The sequence below is a fragment of the Rhinolophus hipposideros genome, assembly GCF_964194185.1.
Source record: "Rhinolophus hipposideros genome assembly, chromosome: X".
Classification (NCBI taxonomy): Eukaryota; Metazoa; Chordata; class Mammalia; order Chiroptera; family Rhinolophidae; genus Rhinolophus; species Rhinolophus hipposideros.
Genome location: NC_138046.1, coordinates 24,357,852 through 24,380,339, shown reverse-complemented (window position 1 = coordinate 24,380,339; position 22,488 = coordinate 24,357,852). Strand labels below are relative to the sequence as shown.

The following is a 22,488-nucleotide window of genomic DNA, read 5'->3' as shown; positions in this document are numbered from 1 at the left end:
GTATATCAATGATTAGGAAGCTCATAGTATGTCTCCTTTTACCAGATGCCTGGAAAGATAGAATTTACAAACTCTGTATCAAAGAATAAACCATAAAAACTGATACTTAGCTTGAAGATGTAACATTACAATCATAGCAACTAGACTGTGCCATATACACTTGCACCATGAGTTTGAGTTTTAAATAATAAACCCTAAGTAGAATTGTTTTGAAGACTCCTAAAAAAAAACACGTAGTTAATGGTAAGAAGATAACTCTCATTTAATTCACTTTCATAGTGATACAATGGATTTTCATTTATGTTATCTTATTGGAATCTCCACAAACATCATGGAGGTTAAGTAGAGGATAATTACCCATCTGTTAGAGATGAAGTAACTCAAGCTTTGTCAGATTAAGTAGCTGAGGTCAGCAGTGGGACTTGGACTGTACCCCAGAGCTCCTGAAACAACATATGTAAAGTGCCTAGTGCAGTGCCAGACCCTCTATATGGACTGAATGAAAGACACCTTGCCACACCCCAACTAACCCAGTGCTCTTTTCTACTTCATTGCACTGCCCAGTCCTGCAGCAGTAGATTTGAATAATACACAAAATAATTGTAGATAAAATGTGAAATGAAGAAAACAGAATAAGCCCCTCAATCCTAATATCTGCTGCAAATGAAAGCAATCCAGACATTTTCAATAGTAGGAATTACCATTATCTTTATAATAACAAGTATCCATTCTTGAATTGGAATGATCTGCAACAAAAACTAGTAACCACAAAATAAGTAAAACTACTTAAGTAGGATATCACTTGATAAAATGTTTTCCAAAGAAAAGATCACATGAAGGAATACATCTCTATTAGCCAATGCATCCATAAATAAAAATGTTAATGAGGTAAAACTGGTTGTGATGAGGATAAAACAACATCAAGAAATTGAAAAGGTTCTTAGTAAGCTTAATTCATTTTGACATATTTTGAAAGAAAAATCTTGAATGCATCCTAACAAATCTTATTAATTAAACTAGTAATCTATTACTTTACTCCTATACTTTAATTTGTACATGTTTATCCTTAATTTAAGAATAACTATGAAGAAAACATGAAAATCAGTGCATTTTCTTGTTCTGCAATCATATATGTTCTATTCTACATAATATCTCATTTGCTCTCAAATTTTGTTTATCCTCTAATACATATTATTAGGGTTTGATGACCTTGACGATAGAACTTTCCTTATCAAATGTACTCACAAATCTGAAATTGGTCAATAAGTAGTTTAGGAAGAGAAAACTAGTGAACCTAGTTTTGTAACAATATATTTAAGTTAAACATTCAAAATATACTTTGACTAAGAAACTTCAAAATGCCATCATTTTCTTTCTGGATAGTGAGATTTTCGTCTTATACTTTCTTGGTCTGACTTTATTTTTCCTCTGAAAGCTGACTGGTCCCTGTCAAGTGTATTTTGATAACATAGATAATAAGCCATAATTCAGTAAAAGGCTTCTCTGGTTATATGATTATGATCACTGAATTCAAAACCTAAATCGTACACAAAGAAGTATGGCAAGGCTGCAATTTCTCATTCCTACAAAAATTCTTGAAATTCTTTTCTTTAAGTCTGTCTCTCTTGATCAGTGGACTTTGATGGGGTGGGATTTAGTCTGGCTTAGTTCTACAAACACAAAGTCTCCATCCTGTCTTAAAGAACAAACAAAAGTTAACCACTTTCATGCTCTTATTAACTTTACCAATTTCAAAGCAGTCATATTTCAGAAAAACAGAAATCAATAGATTTATATCCAACACGATGCACATTTAGATGAGACTTACCTTTAAAGAATCAAAACAAGCCACCACACGACCATTTTCCACATGGCAAACTCTTGGTGGATGGGCAAACTTGCAGTCGGCATCAGCTCGAGAGCAAGTTCCTCTCTGAAATTCTCTACAGACTTCTAAAGTCAGCCACTTGGTATCACGAACCAGGGCAACATTGACAGCCGTCATATTGAAAGCAAAATTAAAATCAAGTGCACACCCTCTCTAGGGCAGTATTACTGCTCTTGCTAAAAGATTAAAAATGAGTTCAAACTAAATATAAAGAGATCACAGTTTGCTTTGGTGAAATGTTTTGTTTTGGTTTGGTTTGGTTTGGTTTGTTTTTGTTAGCACTTAGGTTTTCATTTAAGTTAAATTAGGTTTAGTCAAACAAAAAGCCAATCATAAAATAAAAAGTGTATCAGAATAACTAAAATTCAAATTAGAGACCAAACCCTAAAAAGGCAACTGTAAAGGTTAAGTTACTGAGTGTTTTATTTTTTCTTCTGCCAAAGTTACTTCAAATAACTGGTAAGACTTTTAAAAGAACTCTGTTCTCCAGTTGATGTTTTCAATTATTCTTGCAAAAAGCATATGCTGTTGGCTGCCCTTCAATTTGTGGAATAGTCTCAGTTCAAGGGGAGAAAAGTTTTTCTATTTCTTGCCTTTAAAGATTAAGATTGGTAAGGATGGTACAACTGTAAGAAAATTTTTTTTGCTGTAAAATCGGGAAGAGGAAAATTGACTATGAAAAACTGAGAATCAAAGAAAAAAAAGAATGGATATTTGCTGAAAGTGAACTACAAGCACACCAGGGTTTTTTTGGGGGGTGGTGGTGGTAGGGAGTGGGGTTTGTAAAGAAATAGCTGTAGAGTGGAATCCAATCAGCAGAGTTTTCAGAAAACACACTTTTTCAGAAGCCTGCAATAAAAAATAAAATAAAATTAGCTAATATAATACAATGTTTCTGATTTAAACCCTAGATTTGGAAAAGAAGTAACCATATCCTATTTAAAACAGGAAGCATCTACATACTGACAACACAACAAAGTACAGTCAGCCATTGTCAATAAAATGGGCATTTCCCAGTGTACAACTGTGCATAGTAAAAGGAAATAACTTTTTCCTTATTAACAGTAAATAACAGTAGATTTACTGTTGCAGCACAACACCCAGCGACAACCCATGGGGGAAAAAGAATGCTTCATTTTGATCTGTTTTGGGGCAGAAATTTATTTTGGGGTCCACTGCACAGAAAAACGCTAGAACCTGACATGACAGTCCTTTATGCAGTCACGATCCGCCTGTATGTCTCCAGCTTTTAGAGGTTACCAAAGACTTGTCTTTAAACTGGCTTTACTATGTTCTGATCGCAGGCTTGATTATCTACTGTCAAAATCCAGAAAACAGTAATTGGTAAGAAAATTTAAGTTGCTCTAAGAGGGAACTCTGTGTGTGTATTTGAAATTTAGTTGCTGATGATCACATAAAATGGTCATGACATAACTAGCTGGAGACCCACTGTAAATGAGATAGCAAAGAGGATGGAAATGTAAAATGTGCTTCAGGTAAAGAAATCCTTTGAAAAGATGCTGGATTTTATTTTCTCTGCATGCACTATTAGTTATTAGTTTCTATGAAGGGATATTGGGACAACTCAGAAGGAGGTTTCAGTCTATATATATAAGTGAGACAGAAAGCACTGTTCACTCATACATTAAATATTCTGCAGCTTTAAGGTTTGCAGTTTAACCCAGTGTCAACCAGCAACAACTTCAAGCAACTCAGCTGATAAGACAGATGAAAGGTTAATTTATTGGCATTGAGCCCAGAACACATACCGAAATAACAGGGATTTTTCTGAAGCTAAAGTAAGCTTGGAGTACCAGACAAATCAACTAATTGTTAACTTCATCAGAAATAGAACTAAAGTTCTTGAAAACATCTCATTTACTTTTTAAAACAATATCTTCAATAACTTTATAGAATCTAAATCTATTTGTCCTTTCCACATTCAAGATGAAGCTCAATATCACCTAAGTATTCAGATACCATTGGTAAATTAAGTATCTAGAAAATTCACACAAGATTATCCATTCAAGAGGAAAATGTGCTTCTCTGAGTCATTCATGGAAATCTTTCTAAAATGTATTATATGTAGCTTTGCCTTCTTAGAAAATACTGAACAAAATTTGGTCAAGTTGAAGACTTGGGGTCATACATGTCTTGGGAAGCATTATAGTTCTCCTCCTTCAGTGGTAGATTATTGTCACTTCTGTTACTTCTCTTTCTGCCACAATATCTGCCATAGTGGATTGTCTGTCTCCCTTCTGGAAAATATAATAGCCAATCATGAATGTTGAATAAGAGTTACTCACTAAGTGAGAGGCCTAAGGGAGCAAAGTGCAAGGCTTTCATGCAGAAGGTCTACAACTGCTTTTACTGGTTTTGGGGCCCTTTCGCAATAAGTTTCATGCAGGACCATGTTCTAGAGGGCGAAGGTCGTCTGTCAGGCAAATGACCTCCAGAAAAACATTTAAAATATATATATATATATATATATATATATATATATATATATATATATATATATATTAAAATAGCTGGATGGGGGAAATGCACATGAAAATCACAATGTGATACCACTTCACACCCATTTGGATGGCTATAATAAAAAAGAGAAAAATTGGAACTGTCATACATTGCTTGTGGGAATGTAAAATAGTGCAGCTGCTGTGGCAAACGGTCTGACAGTTCCTCAAAACGTTAAATATTTACCATATGACCTAGCACTTCTACACCTAGGTATTTACCCAAATAATTGAAAGCAGGGTCTCAAAGAGATGTTTGTACACTCATGTTCATAGCAGCACTGTTCACAATAGCCAAGAGATGGAGAAAACTCAAGTGCCCATCAATAGATGAATGGATAAACAAAATGTGATATATCCACAAAAGAGAATACTATTCCACCATCAAAAGGAAAAATGAAGTCCTGATACATGTTACAATATGAATGAACCTTGAAAACATGTTAAATGGAAGAAGCCAGTCACAAGGGCCACATATTGTATGGTTCTATTTATATTAAATATCCAGAATAGACAATCATAGTTAGAAAGCAAAGTAGTGGTTGTGAAGGCCTGGGAGAGGGCAGAAAGTAGATTATATATATATAATCCCTTCTTTTAAAAAGATTTTATTGGGGAAGGGGAACAGGACTTTATTGGGGAACAGTGTGCACTTCCAGGACTTGTTTCCAAGTCAAGTTGTTGTCCTTTCAGTCTTAGTTGTGGAGGGCGCAGCTCAGCTCCAGGTCCGGTTGCCACTGCTAGTTGCAGGGGGTGCTGCCCACCATCCCTTGCGAGAGTCGCGGAATCGAACTGGCAACCTTGTGGTTGAGAGGATGCACTCCAACCAACTGAGCCATTTGGGAGCTTAGCAGCAGCTCAGCTCAAGGTGCCGTGTTCAATCTTCGTTGCAGGGGGAGGAGTCCACCATCCCTTGCGGGACTCGAGGAATTTAACTGGCAACCTTGTGGTTGAGAGCCCACTGGCCCATGTGGGAATCAAACCGGCAACTTTCGGAGTTAGGAGCATGGAGCTCTAACTGCCTGAGCCCCGGGGCTGGCCCCTAGAGTAATTTCTTAATGAGTAGGAGGTTTCCATTGGGATGATTACAATATTCTGGAATTAGATAGTGGTGATGGTTGCACAATTTTTGAATATACTAAAATCCACTCACTACCTTGTACACTTTAAATGGGTGAACTCGATAGTATGTGTATTATACATTAATAAGGTTATTATATTTTTAAATGTCTACAGAGACATGACAACCAAAAAGAAAGCCTCGTGAGTGATGGTATTGGTTACCCCAATCTTTCTTAGATTCTCCTTAAACACAAATACTTCTAAGTAGTGATATTAAGTTGAATTTCAAGAGTAAATTAGTTCCCATACTGTACATGACAGCGTATAACGGAAAGTACTCTAAAATTTAGAGTATATTCTGTGAGTTTGTAAGTTTACATTAAAAAATATTAAAATTATTAAAATTTAATCCAACTAAATCATATAGGCAGATTGAACACATTTGAAAGAAAAATAACCCCAAAAGAAATATATTATTCATATATATATGAATATCTATATAATATATATATCTATATAATATATATTATATCTATATAATATATTATATATATACATACACACACACACACACACACACACACACACACACACACATATATATATATAATTTGCTCAGAATACAAACAGTGAGGAGTGAGGGTCTGGAGAAATATTTTTTTTACAGAGGTCCATGAAGTATAGAAACAGATAATAAATAATAAACTTGAATTTTGAGCTTTCACAAATGAAAAATGAAAACAGAAATTCAACTCTGGCCATGAATTTTATGTAAGACAGAGGGAATCAAAGAAGGAATTTTCTTCTTTTTATTAAGTAGGCCTGTAATCCCTGATGGGACCCTAGCCAATTCCTCAAAACAGTTCTAGCCAGTGCATGTCTTCCTACAGACTGGAACTATTTTTGGAGCTGGTGCAGAAGCTAGGTGCAATAACTAAAGGGAGCTGGTGTGACGATGGAAATACATTCTCTCACACAACTCTGCTGGTCTGACTGTATATAAAAGACAGGAAGGGGGTGCATTTTCCCCTGTATTTTAAAGAAGATCAACCTTGTTTTGGGGACAATACAGCTTTATCTTCACTACCTTAGACCTGAGTAATAGAAATACAATTTTGCTTTTTATGATTTATAGTCCTCTAATATAGACTATGAAAAGTTACCATTGCTTAGTACATTTGTATTTGTATAGTATTTGCACTTCACAAGTGATTTTATTTCATTGATCATTCATTGGAGTTCTAAAAAATATCCTGAAGCATGGGTGATAACCAAAAAATACTGATGGAGGAAATGAAGCTCGTAGAGGTTACTTATCTGATGTCACAAAGCCTTAAGCAGTAGAGCCACAAGTCGAGGCAAGATCCTCTGACTCCAAAACTCATGTTTAGATTCCAGCAGAGAACTGTAATAGAGATCATTTCTTATCTCTTATCTCTCTTGGGAATCTTAAACAAGAAAAGCCAGTCATTTTTGTGTAGTATTCATTATTCCTTCTCAAAATTACATTCATACCCCAAGAGAATAAAATACCTGGGAATAAACTTACTAAAGTATGTGAAGGACCTATACACTGAAAACTACAAGACAGTATTAAAAGAAATTGAAGAAGACGCAAAGAAATGGAAAAATATTCTATGTTCATGGATTTGAAAAATCAACATAGTTAAATTAAAAAGGCCAATTGTTAATGACAATAACAATTGTCACCCCAATAAAAAAAATCACCATATAACCCAGCAATCCCTCTCCTGGGTATCTAGCCAAAAAATCTGAAAACATTTATCCATAAAGACAAAAAAAAAAAATTAAAAGGCCATATTACCCAAAGTAATATGCAGATTTTTCCTCCAAATCAGTAAAACTTTATTCTCTTCGATTCTTTCACCATTAACAAAATTGGAGAAAGCAAAAATGTTTTGTGTTTACAAAGATAAATGGCCTCTTTACTCAGAGATCAAAACTTCGAATGACAACGGAGAAGATAAAACGTCCCTCCCCCACATCCCTTGAGCTGACCCTTGTCACCTTGTGGACAAAGCCTTCACTACACTGGCCAGGGACCTTGTCCTGTATGTGGGCAATTCAAGATGAGGGCCAAGAAATCAGACCAATCCGTTCCCATAATATAAAGTTAAACAGAAGCTACAAGGGTCAAGTGCCTGTATTTTACAGGACACAGGAACAAGGCAGCTACTTATAAAAACAAACAAAGAAACAAAAAATCAAAAGATTCATTTCAGGTACAACTTTTAATTTATTTATTTAGTTTTTAAATCAGTAAAAGAAACTGGGTCCTAGAAGCTTCAATGATCTAAGCAGCAGCAAGTTTGTGCATTTGCCCTTTTTTGTTTTTGTTTAAATACATTTAAATTATCACACTGCTGGCACACCTCATTTGCATGAATTTCTGCACCATACATACTAATTGTACTCAAATTTATCCCCCCTCCCATCCCAGTGGGAAAAAAAATCCTCTGGAAGATAATTTTCATTGAAATCTAACCAAACTTCATTAAGTGGACTGTGACAAGATTGTAAATGATATGAAAAATAACATTTTAACATTTGACCATCAACTTAAGAAAATGGTTTGCCTATACAAATTTTTGTAATTTTTAATATAGTCTACCCTCATATGGTCTTCAGAACTAAAGCATAATGAACAGGAAAGAAAAGAGTACGACTGAGTGCTAAGGCAGAAGTAAGGCAAAAGTGCTAAGTGCCAGAAGTAATGAAGGCAGAGTACATACTAAATATAAAGTGCGGAATTTCATAAGGTGAACAAGATAACAGTACACTTTTCACTTATACAGGTGAAGAGGATTTTGCAATTACCAGTTGCACTAAATGCACCAAATAAGGCTCCAAAAGTTGATACTATAAGGTGCCACCTTAAGTTTTCAAAGTTGCAACTGTGCATTATTATAAAATGGTTTTCTTAAATTTATTTATTTATTTTAAACATATCATGAGGAAGGTGTTAAAACTGGTGTAATAGCTAAATAGAATAAGTATTGTAGATTTTGGGAGGGATAAAGAGGGAGATATTCAGAACCCTTCACTAGAATCCCCCCAACTTGATCATAGTGGATTAATGATGTGTTTCGTGGATGTGATTAGTCAATGACACCAGCCTGATGGATCTTTGTTTCTGCACCAAATTCCATTGACTTATCTGATCCCTTTGGCTGACAAAGAACCATTAGGCGAGGAGCACTGGAGTCATCCAGGGTGATGTTGGGCAAGCGATTGACCAACCTATCAAGTTGTAGAACTGCAACAGCCTTGGGGCCCTCACAGACTTGCCAAACATCATAAGCACTGCACTTGCCAGTGCACTGATTAAGAATCAATGACAATTCCACCTTATCTCCAGCCTGTAGCTCAATGCCATCCTGAACTGCTTTCGCATGGAAAATGAGCTTCTTGCTCTCTCCTACTTCATAGTTAATGAAGCCAAACTGATCTTTCATACACTCCACTGTGGCCCTCCGCAGGAGTGTGATGTTGTAGGCCAGTTTGTGCATTTTGGCCCAGGACACACAATGGGAACTTGACACTCTCCTCTTTCTGCAGGCGATCCCCTTTGTTGGCCATTCCAATTATGTAAAATGGATACAAGTAGACCTCACCTTTTATATCCCCCTCCTCCACGATCTCAATTATTCCTTAGTGTTAAATCTCTGTTGGATGAACACTTTTCAAGGGGCGAATGACTTCACCACAGTAGATGATAGGATTAGCTTCCTCAGTAATGCCATTCACCGAATGTGTTTTGTTGACTTTTTCTACACTGACTTTGTTGTCCATGCCACTGGACAAGTTGTGCTCGACCATGTCCCCCAGTTCCAGGTTATTGGCATCACCAGAGAACTCACTGTAATAGAAAAAGATTTCCTTATCATGATTGGCTGTTTCAATGAATCCTTCAATGAAAATTATCCTTCAAAGTCGCCACATAACCCAAAAGGTTCTTGGAGTTAGAAATACGACCTAAAAGCTGCACACAAGTTATAATCTGCTGTCCAGGTCTGTTTGTCACTAATACTAAATTCAACCGTATCTCCTATTTGAGAAGTAGATCTTTCCACATCCTTGAAAAGCAATAGTCAGTTTCACCCCATAATCATTATATGCAACAACACCATCCTCAGCCTCCTTTTCTTTGCTTTATTTGGGCTAGTGATTTTAGGACTGGAAAAAGTAGCTTCTTTTTCTACAGTGCTCAGAAAATGATGATCTGAATGGGAATGGCATGAAACCGTGCCCTTGGGAAGCTTTTTAATCCTAATAGCATGATTTCTTTGGGCAGAGAGCATATCAGGAACCACAGTAAACTCTGCTTCATCTGCAATATGGAGCTGGCTCCCATCCAGAACTTTACTATAGTGGAAGAACATATGAGCATCATGGTCCGCACGCTCTATGAAACCAAACCATCTCTCATGGCAACAATTACACCCATTTCTCTGGCTTCATTAGTGAACTGAAATGTATTTGATAGAACTTCTGTGTTGATTGCTCATTCTAATTTGTCACATCGATCTTTTGAAATATGAAACCTGACATGGTCACCTTCCAACAGGGTCACTTTGGATTTTGTATGTTTGTCTCCAAAGGGAAGTTCTTCAGGAATCACAAAGTCAACTTTGTGATCCATCCTGGTAATGGATCATTCGAGGCATTTTGGAGATAACTTTGGTTTATAGTTCCTTCAAAATTTTCAATGCTGACATCTTCAAAAATGATTGTTCCTTGAGGCAATAATCTGACAGCTGTTGCAACTTCTTTACCATTTCTGTCGTTGATTGTGAATTCCACATTATATCCAGGCTGTAATGCTTCTAAGTCACCTTAACTTCACTACAGCAAAATAATATCTCTTTTACAACATCACCGCTTTCAGTAAAGCCAAGTGCCTCCTTCATGGCACAAACTATTCCCTGACAGCAGGCTTGTTTCTTTTTCAACAGCATAATACTTTAAGCACGTACAGCACCAGTATGTTTATTGTTATCAATTACAAAGTTTATTTTATCTCCGGTTCCAGCTGAACATTCCCTTCCACATCTTCAGGGGTTTAAGTCAGATCAAACACTTCTTGTCCATCCATTTGTTCTTCAGGGAGGATTTCTGGTTTTATCTTCACCAGTTTAACAGTAATGGTTTTCCCAGTCCACCAGTCATATGATACTTCAAATTCAACATTATATCCTACTTTTAAGTCCTGCAGATTGCCATTACACTGTGAACAGTGGAAGAAAAGTCCAACTTGATGTTCTGAACACTGAATAAATCTGTAAGAGGTTAGGAGTTTTTCAATAATCCCACTTTCACGCAGTGCTGCTGAAGTACCATTGGGGTACCCATTGTGTCCATTGTTGTGGAGAAGGTCTGGATCAAAGTTCATCTCACAGTGATAATCAAATATTGCACTTTCAGTAGTGATTGCTGATTCTTTTTTTTTCAGCACACATTTCAAAGGATGAAAGTTGCTAGTACTGAAAAAAAATATGAGAAAATTATCTATCAAGCTAAAAAAGAATACAACTGCGGCTGCACTGGGCAATCTCACAGCACAGCACTGAAGAAAACAAACACTTCTAGCAGCAGTGGGAAGTGCTCCTTCAAAGCTGTTGAGAAGGCACAAACTTCTTGTTTCAGATCAAGTGTTGTGTATTTAACTTAAGTGTAATCTTCTCTGGTCTTCTTCGTTATTTTGAGGTTTGTTCCATGCCTGATCTGAACTTGAAACCACAATTTTCAAATGGTAAAGTCTGTTCTGTTACACTTCATACCCAACAGCTTAGTACCTCCCTCTCCAATGCTGCCATAAGTAGCACGGCCCAGTACATACCGCAATATACAGATTTAATGCATCACCATCACAATCCAAATGGAATTTTTAAAAAATAGAAAAAAAATCAGTATTGTATGGAACCACAAAAGACCCAGAATAGTCAAAGCAATCCTAAGAAAAAAGAATAATGCTGGAGGTATCACACTCCCTGACTTCGGCTTGTACTACAGGGCAACAATAATCAAAACAGCATGGTATTAGCAAGAAACCAGACACACAGACCAATGGAATAGAATTGAGAATACAGAAATAAACCCATATATATATGGGCAAATAATTTACAACAAAGGGGCCAAAAACATATAATGCAAAAAAGAAAGCTTCTTCAATAAATGGTGCTGAAAAAATTAGAAAGCTGCATGCAAAAGAATGAAACTAAATGGTTATTTGTCACCATACACAAACATCAATTCAAAATGAGTCAAAGACCTAAACATAAGACCTGAAACAATAAATCGCATAGAAGAAAGCATAGGTACTAAACTTATGGACCTTGGTCTTAGAGAGGATTTTATGAATTTGACCTCAGGAAAGAGAAATAAAAGAAAAAAATAAATAAGTGGGACTACAGCAAACTAAAAAGCTTTTGCACAGAAAAAGGAACCATTTACAAAACAAAGACGCAGCCAATTGAATGGGAGAAAACATTTGCAAACAACAGCTCCAATAAGGGGTTAATATCCAGAATACATAAAGCACTCATACAACTCAACAACAAAAAACCATATAATCCAATTATAAAACGGGCAGAGAACCTGAACAGACACTTCTCCCAAAAAGACATACAAATGGCCAACAGATATATGAAAATATGCTCAACTTCACTACCTATTAGGGAAATGCAAATCAAAACCACAATGAGATACCATCTTACACATGCTAGAACGGCTATTATTAACAAAACAAGTAATAACAAATGTTGGAGAAGTTGTGGAGAAAAATGAGCCCTCATACACTGTTGGTAGGAATGAAGATTGGTGTAGCTGCTATGGAAGGCAGTGTGGAGGTTCCTCAAAAAATTAAGAATAGAATTACCATATGACCCAGCAATGCAATCCCTCTTCTGGGTATCTACCCCAAAAATCTGAAAACATTTATCCATAAAGGTATATATGTACCCCTATGTTAATTGCAGCATTATTCATGGTGGCCAAGACATTGAAACGACCAAAGTGTTCTTCGATAGATGATTGGATAAAGAAGATGTGAAACATATATATAAAGGAATATTACTCTGCCATAATAAAAGATGAAATATTGCCATTTGCAACAACATGGATAGATCTTGAGATTATTATGCTAAGTGAATTAAGTCAAACAGAAGAAGAACCATATGATTTCACTCATATGTGGGATATAAAACTGCAAGCAACAAACTAATAAAACAAACAAACAAAACCTCATAGACACAGACAACAGTATGGTAGTTACTAGATGGATAAGGAGATGGGGGATAGGTAGAAAAGGGTGAAGGGGGACAAATATATGGTGAAGAAAGGAGATTTGACTTTGGGTGGTGAACATACAATGCAATATACAGATAATGTATTATAGAATTGTACACTTGAAACCTATATAATTTTATTAACCAGTCACCCCAATAAATTTAATAAAATTTAAAAAATTATGTTCCTAACTGTTATATCACCATCAATAGTATCCCTGAGTTGTGCTGCACCAATACTTATCCATTATCTACTATGTGCCAGGTACTATTCTAGATGTTGAACAAGACTGATAAGTTCCCCACTGTCATGGAACTTCCATTGCTCATTTAAAAAGAGAAGAAACTTAAGGAACAGAGAAGTGAAATGATTTTGAGAGTTTATAAAGTTCTGGAAGCAGACGCTAGGTACTCTGAGTTCAATATTGGCCTCTAATTTACCATGAATGGTACACCAAGCACTGTGACTTAAGAACATTCTTAAACACACACTCAAACACTAATGCATAGAAATGAGTCACCAAAAGGAATATCTCAGAATTACATTGGGTCTTAGTGCTCTCCAGATTCCTCTTAGAGAGTGTACTACTGTCCCCATTTTACCGATGGGGAAACAAAGGAGGAGAACGATTTGGTGATTTAATTTGCTCAGTTTTATGTTACTAGTAGGTTACCAAATCATGGTTCAAACCCAGGCAGTCTGAGTCCAGAGCTCACTCTCTTAACCATATCAAAATATTGTGTTTCTCTCATGGCATGTATCACATTCTTCAATTATAGTCCTTCATTTTTCTCCATAATTAGACTGTAAATTCCTTGAGGGTAGAGATCATGTCTTACTGTTTTCCTGGCCCTGTTTTCTCATTGGAAGTTAGAGTGTTACAACATTCCCTAGGATTCCTATTTGAAAAGTCAAAGATTAAATGATAATTTAACATTAACCCTTATGTTGTACGATGCTAGCAAGGAGTTTTGTCAGATGAGCACCCTCTAGGTTGTCTGAGCTTTGACCACCTCTGTTAGTTTTGAATCTATTAGATAAATGAAGGTGAGTATTTTCTCACAATTCTAGCTTTCAAATTGGAATGTTAATACCTGGGATTCTTGACCTATAGAGCATTTAGTTTCCATAAATAATGGTCTATCCCTGCTCATTTGATAGTAGCAAGATCTTATCCTGGATTTAGAGTAAAAATTTGGAATACCCAAATGATTTCTGTCTATATCTTTGGGGAGTAGGTTAATCTTTGGAATGTGTTTGCCCAACAATTGGTGTGATGAAACTGAACTGGGAGTGGGGAGTGGAGAACATTGCACTTCGGGCTGTAGGAAGAAACATTCCGAAAGTTTTCATCCTTGAAAATAAAAGTTAATTTTGACTTTTAATTAATGGTCATCTATAAGAATTCTACATAAGACAAAACATAAGGAAAATATAAAAGTTTTTAGCTTTAAAATTATATTTAGATTCATTTTTGTGTTTCCTTTTTAAAAAGTAGATTACGTATTTTTTAAGGATTCACACCTTTTCTCATGGAAGTTTTCTTGGTAAAACAAAAGAAATAAACATTTTCCACTGATCTAATGGAAATAGTAACTTGTTACAGAGCTGTTTGCAAGATCTCTGCCAGCAGCTACTTTTGCCCCACTTTTCCTACATTTTCCTTGTCTCCTCCTTTCTTTTGTTTTCTCTCCACAAGCCAGCACATAACAGAAACATTGCCAATGCCTGGTCCAAGAAGATCACAAAGATACTATTTGGCACCTAAAGCAAAATCTTTAAATGCATTCATCAAGCTCCTGAATAAACAATGAAAACAATGTTTTCTTTCTTTCCATTTTAAGCTTTCCTTACATCTATATTACCTCGGAATTTCTTGTGGCCATTTATTTTGGCTCCACAAATATATGACACACCTGCCACACACTACTTGAATTGGCAGGCTGACAAGGTTTAAAAGCTTTCAAGTTTTCGAATTTGCTTCAAGTCCTATTTCCCTCACGTGTTTTCATTAGTGGTCCACCAATACACATTCTTTAAGGCACATTAGAGGTGCTTAGCACTGCAGATGGAAACCATGATTTCATAGGCATCCTATGGAAAACTGAGTTTTCTGTAAAAAAAAAAAAGCTGTAAAAATGATATCTTTTGTCTATGTGCAGAACTTTTTCATTAAGTTTTTTTCTAAAGCTTCACTGCATTTTCTCACAAAACTCCCAGACTAATAAATTTAATATACCTTTTACAAAAAGCAGTTAAGTTATTCCATTTCATAAAGAACTTAAAAGACCCACCTTAGCTCATACATATGGTCATAGAAAGGAAAACAAACAGGTGCTACAGTGTCTCTTTCAAACAGTTTTAGCAATGTATCTGACTGGTTTTTGTAAAAGAAGTTCATCCTTTTTTTTTTTTTAAGGTTTGTCTCTTTTTAAATAGTATACGAAATTATGAGAACTTACTAATAAATGTCATTTAAATATTTTAAACTAATCCAATATAATATAAAAACAACTTAAAACCAGGATTCTAAGCAGTTGTTGTTAAACAACACAGGTAAATTGCTTGTTTATGTGCATGGGACAGAAGTCCCAGTGCCATTAAAAGATCTTCATTCACCCAAAACTGGATTTAAACTTGAAGACAATGGGAACTTAACATATTTGGCAATTCATGTCCTATAATGTTCAAGTAATTGAAATGAGTGAAATACAAAATGAATCACAAGGCTGACTGAATTTAATATATGCAGGGTGATTTTGCTGAATATTCATTCCACAAATATTTATTGGGAATCTGATATGACCCAGGCACTGATCAAGGTGCTAGGGATACAAGGTGAACAAGATAAAATCCTTGTCCTGAGAATCATACAATCAATTGGTGGGCCATGGATGGGGATGAGGGGAGAGTGAAAATAAACAAAGAAACATATTAATCATTCGTTTTATTCATTTAGCAAATATGTATTATCATTCCCTAAAATTCAAGCAAATGAAGCTTTTAAAATATTCATGTGGGAAAACATCAATCAATCAACAAACAATTATACACCAACTATATGCACAGAGTTGTGTCACATGCTTCTAGGGAATCAGAAGAGCTCTAAGACACTAGCTCTGCTCTCAAGTAGCCTCTACCGAATTGGAGAGGCAAGAACAGCATGATATGAAATAATAGCAAACGATGTCGAGAACTGAGAGCAAAATTCAGTAACATTAACAATAAATGCAATGAGATTTCTGAGAAGCAAATGTCACTGAGGCCTGGAGTAGTCAAGAGTACTAAAAGAGGAGAAAGTGGAGTTGGGCCTTAAAGAATGAGAAGGACCTAGGTGAGGGTGGAGGGGCAGAGAGCATTTCTGGAAAGAGGAACAGCACGAATGAGGGTGAGAAGAGAAGATTAGGCACCTGATATTTGTAGGATGGTGAGCAGACGTGGGCTGGGTGCGATGGCAGGTTCGTACAATGGAAGAGAAATAATGTGTGGGTCGTTTCTGAAGGACCTTGAAAGTGACTCAAGGAGTGTATATTTGTTATAGAAACCTGAGCCTCTCTCAAAGATTTTAAGCAGAGTAGAAACTTAGTGGCCATAAATGCGGTATGGTAACAATGATCTACCCTTGGAAAATCATTTTATTTAAGTGGCCTACAACACACAATCAAAGCAAAGTTTATGTATCCGACATACTCTGGAAGAACAAAAGATGAAAGAAAGTGGATTAAAGTCAGAGTGTTTCTCTCCAGTTCACAGGCTCTGTTAGGCCAGGACAGGCAGTGAATCATGTCGGCCCAGCATGAAAAGTGGGTAGAGAAACATGCTGAAAAGTGCAGCTTCCTGTTTGCATTTTGCTAACTACTAATTCATCAATGACCCCAGTCATTAAGGACAGGTAACTATATTCCTATTTTCTGAATTGACTCAAATACTTTTCAATTTTAATCTCTATGATGGAAATTCCTTTTAAAAACAGAGTTGAAATTTCAACAAGGATTTTTTTTCCCAGTTAGATTTTGTTACAGAACAAGCTCATGCCAGGAGTTAAATGTAGATAATAACGTTTGAGCTATAATGGCATGCTGTAAAGGCCAATTTTCTCACTGATAAGATTTGGTTGAACATTCATTCACTGTTCACCAACACACACACACACACACACACACACACACACACACACACACCCCAAAACAATAATCAAAAGTTATCACTAAACAGTCCTCCGATAAGGGGCTAATATCCAAAATATACAAGGAACACATATAACTCAATAACAAAAAGACAAACAACCCAATTGAAAAATGGGCAGAGAACCTGAAGAGACATTTCTCCACAGAGGACATACAAACGGAAAATAGACATATGAAAAAATGCTCAACATCACTAATCATCAGAGAAATGCAAATAAAAACCACAATAAGATATCACCTCACCCCAGTCAGAATGGCTATCATCAAGAAGACAAAGAGTAACAAGTGTTGGAGAGGCTGTGGAGAAAAAGGAACCCTCAGACACTGTTGGTGGGAATGCAGACTGGTGCAGCCGTTATGGAAGGCAGTGTGGAGGTTCCTCAAAAAATTACGAATAGAATTACCATATGACCCAGCAATCCCTCTCCATGGTACTACCCAAAAAATCTGAAAACATTTATACATAAAGACAAGTGTGCTCCAATATTCATTGCACTTTATTTACAGTGGCCAAGACATGGAAACAACCAAAATGTCCTTCGATAGATGAATGGATAAAGAAGTTGTGGTATATATACACAATGGAATACTATTCGGCGGTAAAAAAAAAAAAAGATGAAATAGGACCATTTGTGACAACATGGATGGACCTTGAGAGTATAATGCTAAGCAAAATAAGTCAGACAGAAAAAGCAGAGAACCCTATGATTTCACTGATATGTGGTATATAAACCAAAAACAACAAAAGAACAAGACAAACAAATGAGAAACAAAAACTCATAGACACAGACAATAGTTTAGTGGTTAAGGGGTGTGGGGGTTGAGAGATGAGGGTAAGGGGGATCAAATATATGGTGATGGAAGGAGAACTGACTCTGGGTGGTGAACATACAATGGCATTTATAGATGATGAAATACAGAATTGTACACCTGAAATTATGTAATTTTACTAACAATTATCACCCCAATAAACTTAAATTTTTTAAAAAATGTTATCACTAAATGCTTATTTATCCTTTGAATACTTATAAACAGTCCAAGTAGCTATAGTCAAACTTGTGAGTCACATAAGGATGATCATTTGTCACAGAGTTACACAAAAGTAGCATCTAACTGATTTAATGGTGTATAGGAATTCATCACTATATCCTAGTTGCCATCCAATGAAGGCTTCCTTACATGAATTCATCACTGGTATTATAGCCAGTAAATTCAGATTCTCAATCTCAATATGATGTCCACACTCCTTATTAGGAGCACTTATAAAACTAGTGAAAGCATAGAGAAAAAAGCTTTGTGGCTGAAAATGTTGGGAGAGGACCAAAAGTACCTAGATTTCAAGGACCAAGTAGTTTAATACATCAATGCCAATACTTCTAATGGACTTGAAGGGAGTTTTCTGGGAAAGTGAATTTTCTGGCTAAATGTACACAGGAGTTTTACCCTTTGGGTCTGAAGTTACTGCTGTCAGAGGCATTATTTCATTCATATCATACACATGACTGGAATATATATATAATGCCAAAAAATGTATACACATTTTAAGAAAGGAAAACAGTATTAAAATTGTAATTATATATACTAATAACAAAAGATGAATACAAGTCAAGTTTTTTTTCTCTTTTTTAAATTAATTTCAGGTGCACAAGACAAAGTAATATTTAGACGTTTATCATTTATATCTTTCACACTGTGTGAACCCCCCTACCCCCCACGCACTATCCTTCCAAGTCACGTTTGACTTCTGCAATTACAAGAGGTGCTCAAAGTGGTTACCATCAGCGTCCAGACACTTTTGATTATGGCAAACTACTGCTTGAGCAATGTTGACCAAAGTGTCCACTTGTATACATTTTTTTGGCATCCCCAGTATGTATCACAATTGCCTAGAGTTAATTGGAAAGCTGACGGCTTTAGTAAAGAGTTCGGATTTAATTGTTGGGACCACAGACAGTACAGAATCTTAAGTTCTATATGTCCCAATATTCACCCAGGCCTCAGAGTTTTCTTCCTTAAGCACTTCTAAAATTAGTATTTCTTTTTGCTCTTGATATTGCAGAGGATTTATGCTGGATTGGAAACTATGGGCCTTTCTTTATAGAAAAATTTAGAGGAAATATAAAATGTGGTGGCTTTTTAACATTTCTTAATTGAATTTTGGACAAGTAGTCAATGCCTTTGCTAATGCAAAAGAAGGGTGTGTAACTATAATATAGTCATTATAAAGTCATCTCCCTAGCCCAGACAGAATAGTTCTCTTCTGTCTCTCAAGATGAATCTCAACAAGTCTCAAAGGAAAGATTACAAAACCCTTAAAACAGAGGGACCTAGAAAGAAAATTGGTTCAATTATACCATAAGAATGGAAAGCAACACCTTAACCTTGAAAAGTAATACTCATCTTCAAGGAGAACAACTCTGTGAAATCTATCAATTTCAACTCTGGTTTGACTCAATAGGGAAATAACTTAAGTGCCTACTTTTGTAAGGTGTGTAATTTAAATCCAGATTTCAGATTTTTAAAAGGAGAGTGAGGAAAATCAAGTCCACATCAAATATAAAAATAGTCCAAATAACCTAAAATGAGTTCACAACAGAGTTATTAAAACCAGTGAGGAACAAAGTAACCTGTTGATTACTTCGACCTTGAAAAGAGGCCCAGAATGTTTCATCTACTTAGCTAAAATGTTTGAAATTGTTAGTGTATGTATGAGGAGCTTATGATCCAGTTTCATCATATCTGATATATCGGCAATTTGTGATCAGAGTGCGTAGGCAGACTCCCCAAAATTTAACCCAATTGTCCTGATTTATTTCTTTCATTGATAGCTCATATCCATGTTGGAGCTTAATTCCTGGCTATGGTGGCATTTCACATTACTAAAAATCAGAAGGGCACTCACTCTCTGTAGCATTGAATCCCTGGGGAAAAGCAGTCCTTTGCCTTTGAAATTATAAAGATTTATTGACTCCTGTGGGTCTGTGTCTTACATTAATTTCAACACAATTGCCTTGATACCCTCTTTCAGTTTCAGAAAACACCACTTTCTTTGCACACATGGTTTTGTCCCAACTGCCTCTCTACTGTAGGTTGCCAAACTTTGGAATCTGCTTTTCTACCACACTCTATATCATCCTCTGTAATTTCTAAAAACCTTTAAAATCAAACTCAGCTTACTGCTTTATAACCATCTGGCCTTCCTGACCACTGTCTATTGCTAGACAAAACACATAATCTAGCATATTTCTCCTATTAACCAAATGTTAACAAATATTTTGACCTCTCTTTTCCTGTTTCTTCTTATGAGAGATCATTTCTTCTACTATCCTCTGGTCAGGATAAACGTACATACAAAATAATCCATAAATGTAAGGCTTGAAATCATAAAACTCTTAGAAAAAAACATAGGTAGTAAATAATTTGACATTCTGAGTAATATCTTTTTGGATATGTTCCCTCGAGCAAGGGAAACAAAAGCAAAAATAAACAAACAGACTTCATCAAACTAAAAAGCTACTGCACAGTAAAAGAAACTGTCAACAAAACAAAAAGGCAACCTACTGATGTGGAGAAAAGGGAACGCTTGTGCACTGTTGGTGGGATTGCAGATTGGTGCAGCCACTATGGAAAACAGTATGGAGGTATCTCAGAAATCTGAAAATGGAACTACCCTATGATCCAGTAATTCCACTCCTAGGCATCTATCCGGAGAAATCCAAAACTCCAATTCAAAAATCTGTATGCATTCCTATGTTTATTGCAGCACTTTACACAATAGCCAACACATGGAAAGAACCGAAATGCCCATCGGTAGATGACTGGATTAAGAAACTGTGGTACATTTATACGATGGAGTATTACGCAGCCAAAAAGAAAAAAGAAATCTTACCATTTGCAACAACATGGATAGATCTAGAGAACATTATGTTAAGCGAAATAAGTCAGAAAGAGAAAGACAAGTACCATATGATCTCACTTATATGCGGAACCCAAAGAAAAGAATAAGTGAATGAATTAATCAGAAACAGTTTTGGGGACAAAGAGGAAAAACTGAGGGTTATTAGATGGGCGGAGGGGTGGGGATAAGGGGAAAGGTGAGGGGATTAGAAAACAGTCGGTAACCACAAAATGGCCTCAGGGTTTTTGAAAAATAATTTGGGGAATGTAATCAATAATGTTGTAAAGATTTTGTAGGGTATCTAAAAAAAAAAGAAAAAAAAGACAACATACTGAATGGGAAAATATATTCGCAAATGGTATATCTGATAAGGGGTTGATATAAAAAAATACATAAGGAACTCATACAAAGCAATAACAAAAACATAAAATAAACAATCCAATTAAAAAATGGGCAGAGGACACGAAAAGACATTTCTCCAAAGAGGACATACAAATGGCCAACAGACATATGAAAAGATGATCAACATCACTAATCATCAGGGAAATGCAAATCAAAACCACAGTAAGATACCACCTCATACCAATCAGAATAGCTATTATCAATAAGTCAACAAATAACATGTTGGTGGGGATGTGCAGAAAAGGGATCCCTTGTGCACTGTTGGTGGGATTGCAAATTGGTGCAGCCATTATGCAGAACGGTATGGAAATTCCTCAAAACACTAAAAGTAGGTCTGCCATATGACCCAGCAATTCCACTTCTGGGTATTTATATGAAGAAACCCAAAACACCAATTTGGAAAGATGTATGTACCCCTATATTCACTGAAGCCCTGGTTACAATAGCTAAGATATGGAAGCAATCTAGGTGTCCATCAATAGATAACTGGATAAAGAAGATGGGGTGTATATATACAATGGAATATTATGCAGCAATAAAAAGAATGAAATCTTGCCACTTGTGACAACATGGATAGACCTAGAGGGTATTAATATATGAAGTGAAATAAGTGAGAAAGAGAAAGACAAATACCATATGATTTCACTTATGTATGGAATCTAAACAAAACAAATGAATAAACAAAATAAAAACAGACTCATAGAAACAGAGACCAAAGCGATGGTTACCAGAGGGGAGGGGGGGATAGGTGAAAAATGTGACAAGGAATATAGTCAATAATATTGCTATAAATTTGCATGGTGACAGATGATCGTGAGGATTATTGGAGTGATCATACTGTAAGGCATAAAAATGTCAAATCACTATATTGTACACCTGAAACTAATATAACTAATATAATATTGTAAAGCAACTATACTTAAAGAAAAAATCTCTATATCAATTTATAATCTATTGGGATACTGGGAATTTTATTGAGTAAATATTCCAAGAGTGAGTTTAGGGTTTACAAAATAACCACTAAAACACAATGAGGATAAATTTGCTTTGTTGAGCACAATTTATGGTGTATTCTAAAGTGGTATCTTGGTTATTAAATAATTGGTAATCATAGATGTTAATAATACCTATGGAGCTCTTATTCTGTGCCAGACACTGTGTTCAGTGTTTTATATTCATTATCTCGCTCAATCATTCCAATACCCTATGAAGTAAATAATATTA

The 22,488-nt window shown here is 35.8% G+C and overlaps 1 protein-coding gene and 1 pseudogene across 4 annotated transcripts in view; both read right to left on the bottom strand.

The window, feature by feature from the left end:
• Positions 1 to 22,488, bottom strand: part of MBNL3 (muscleblind like splicing regulator 3) — a 137,786-nt gene that overhangs the window by 68,493 nt on the left and 46,805 nt on the right. For all 3 annotated transcript variants that reach the window (XR_013992973.1, XM_081043216.1, XM_081043221.1), the window contains exon 2: positions 1,829 to 2,737. Coding sequence is in view for 2 of the 3 variants with exons in the window: in XM_081043216.1 (XP_080899342.1) it covers positions 1,829 to 2,005 (177 nt within the window). In the remaining variant the exon portion in view is untranslated. The remainder of the gene's footprint in view (positions 1 to 1,828; positions 2,738 to 22,488) is intronic.
• On the bottom strand, positions 8,589 to 10,882 carry LOC308495302 (cold shock domain-containing protein E1-like; annotated as a pseudogene). The gene has a single exon. The product of its transcript is annotated as a cold shock domain-containing protein E1-like (transcript).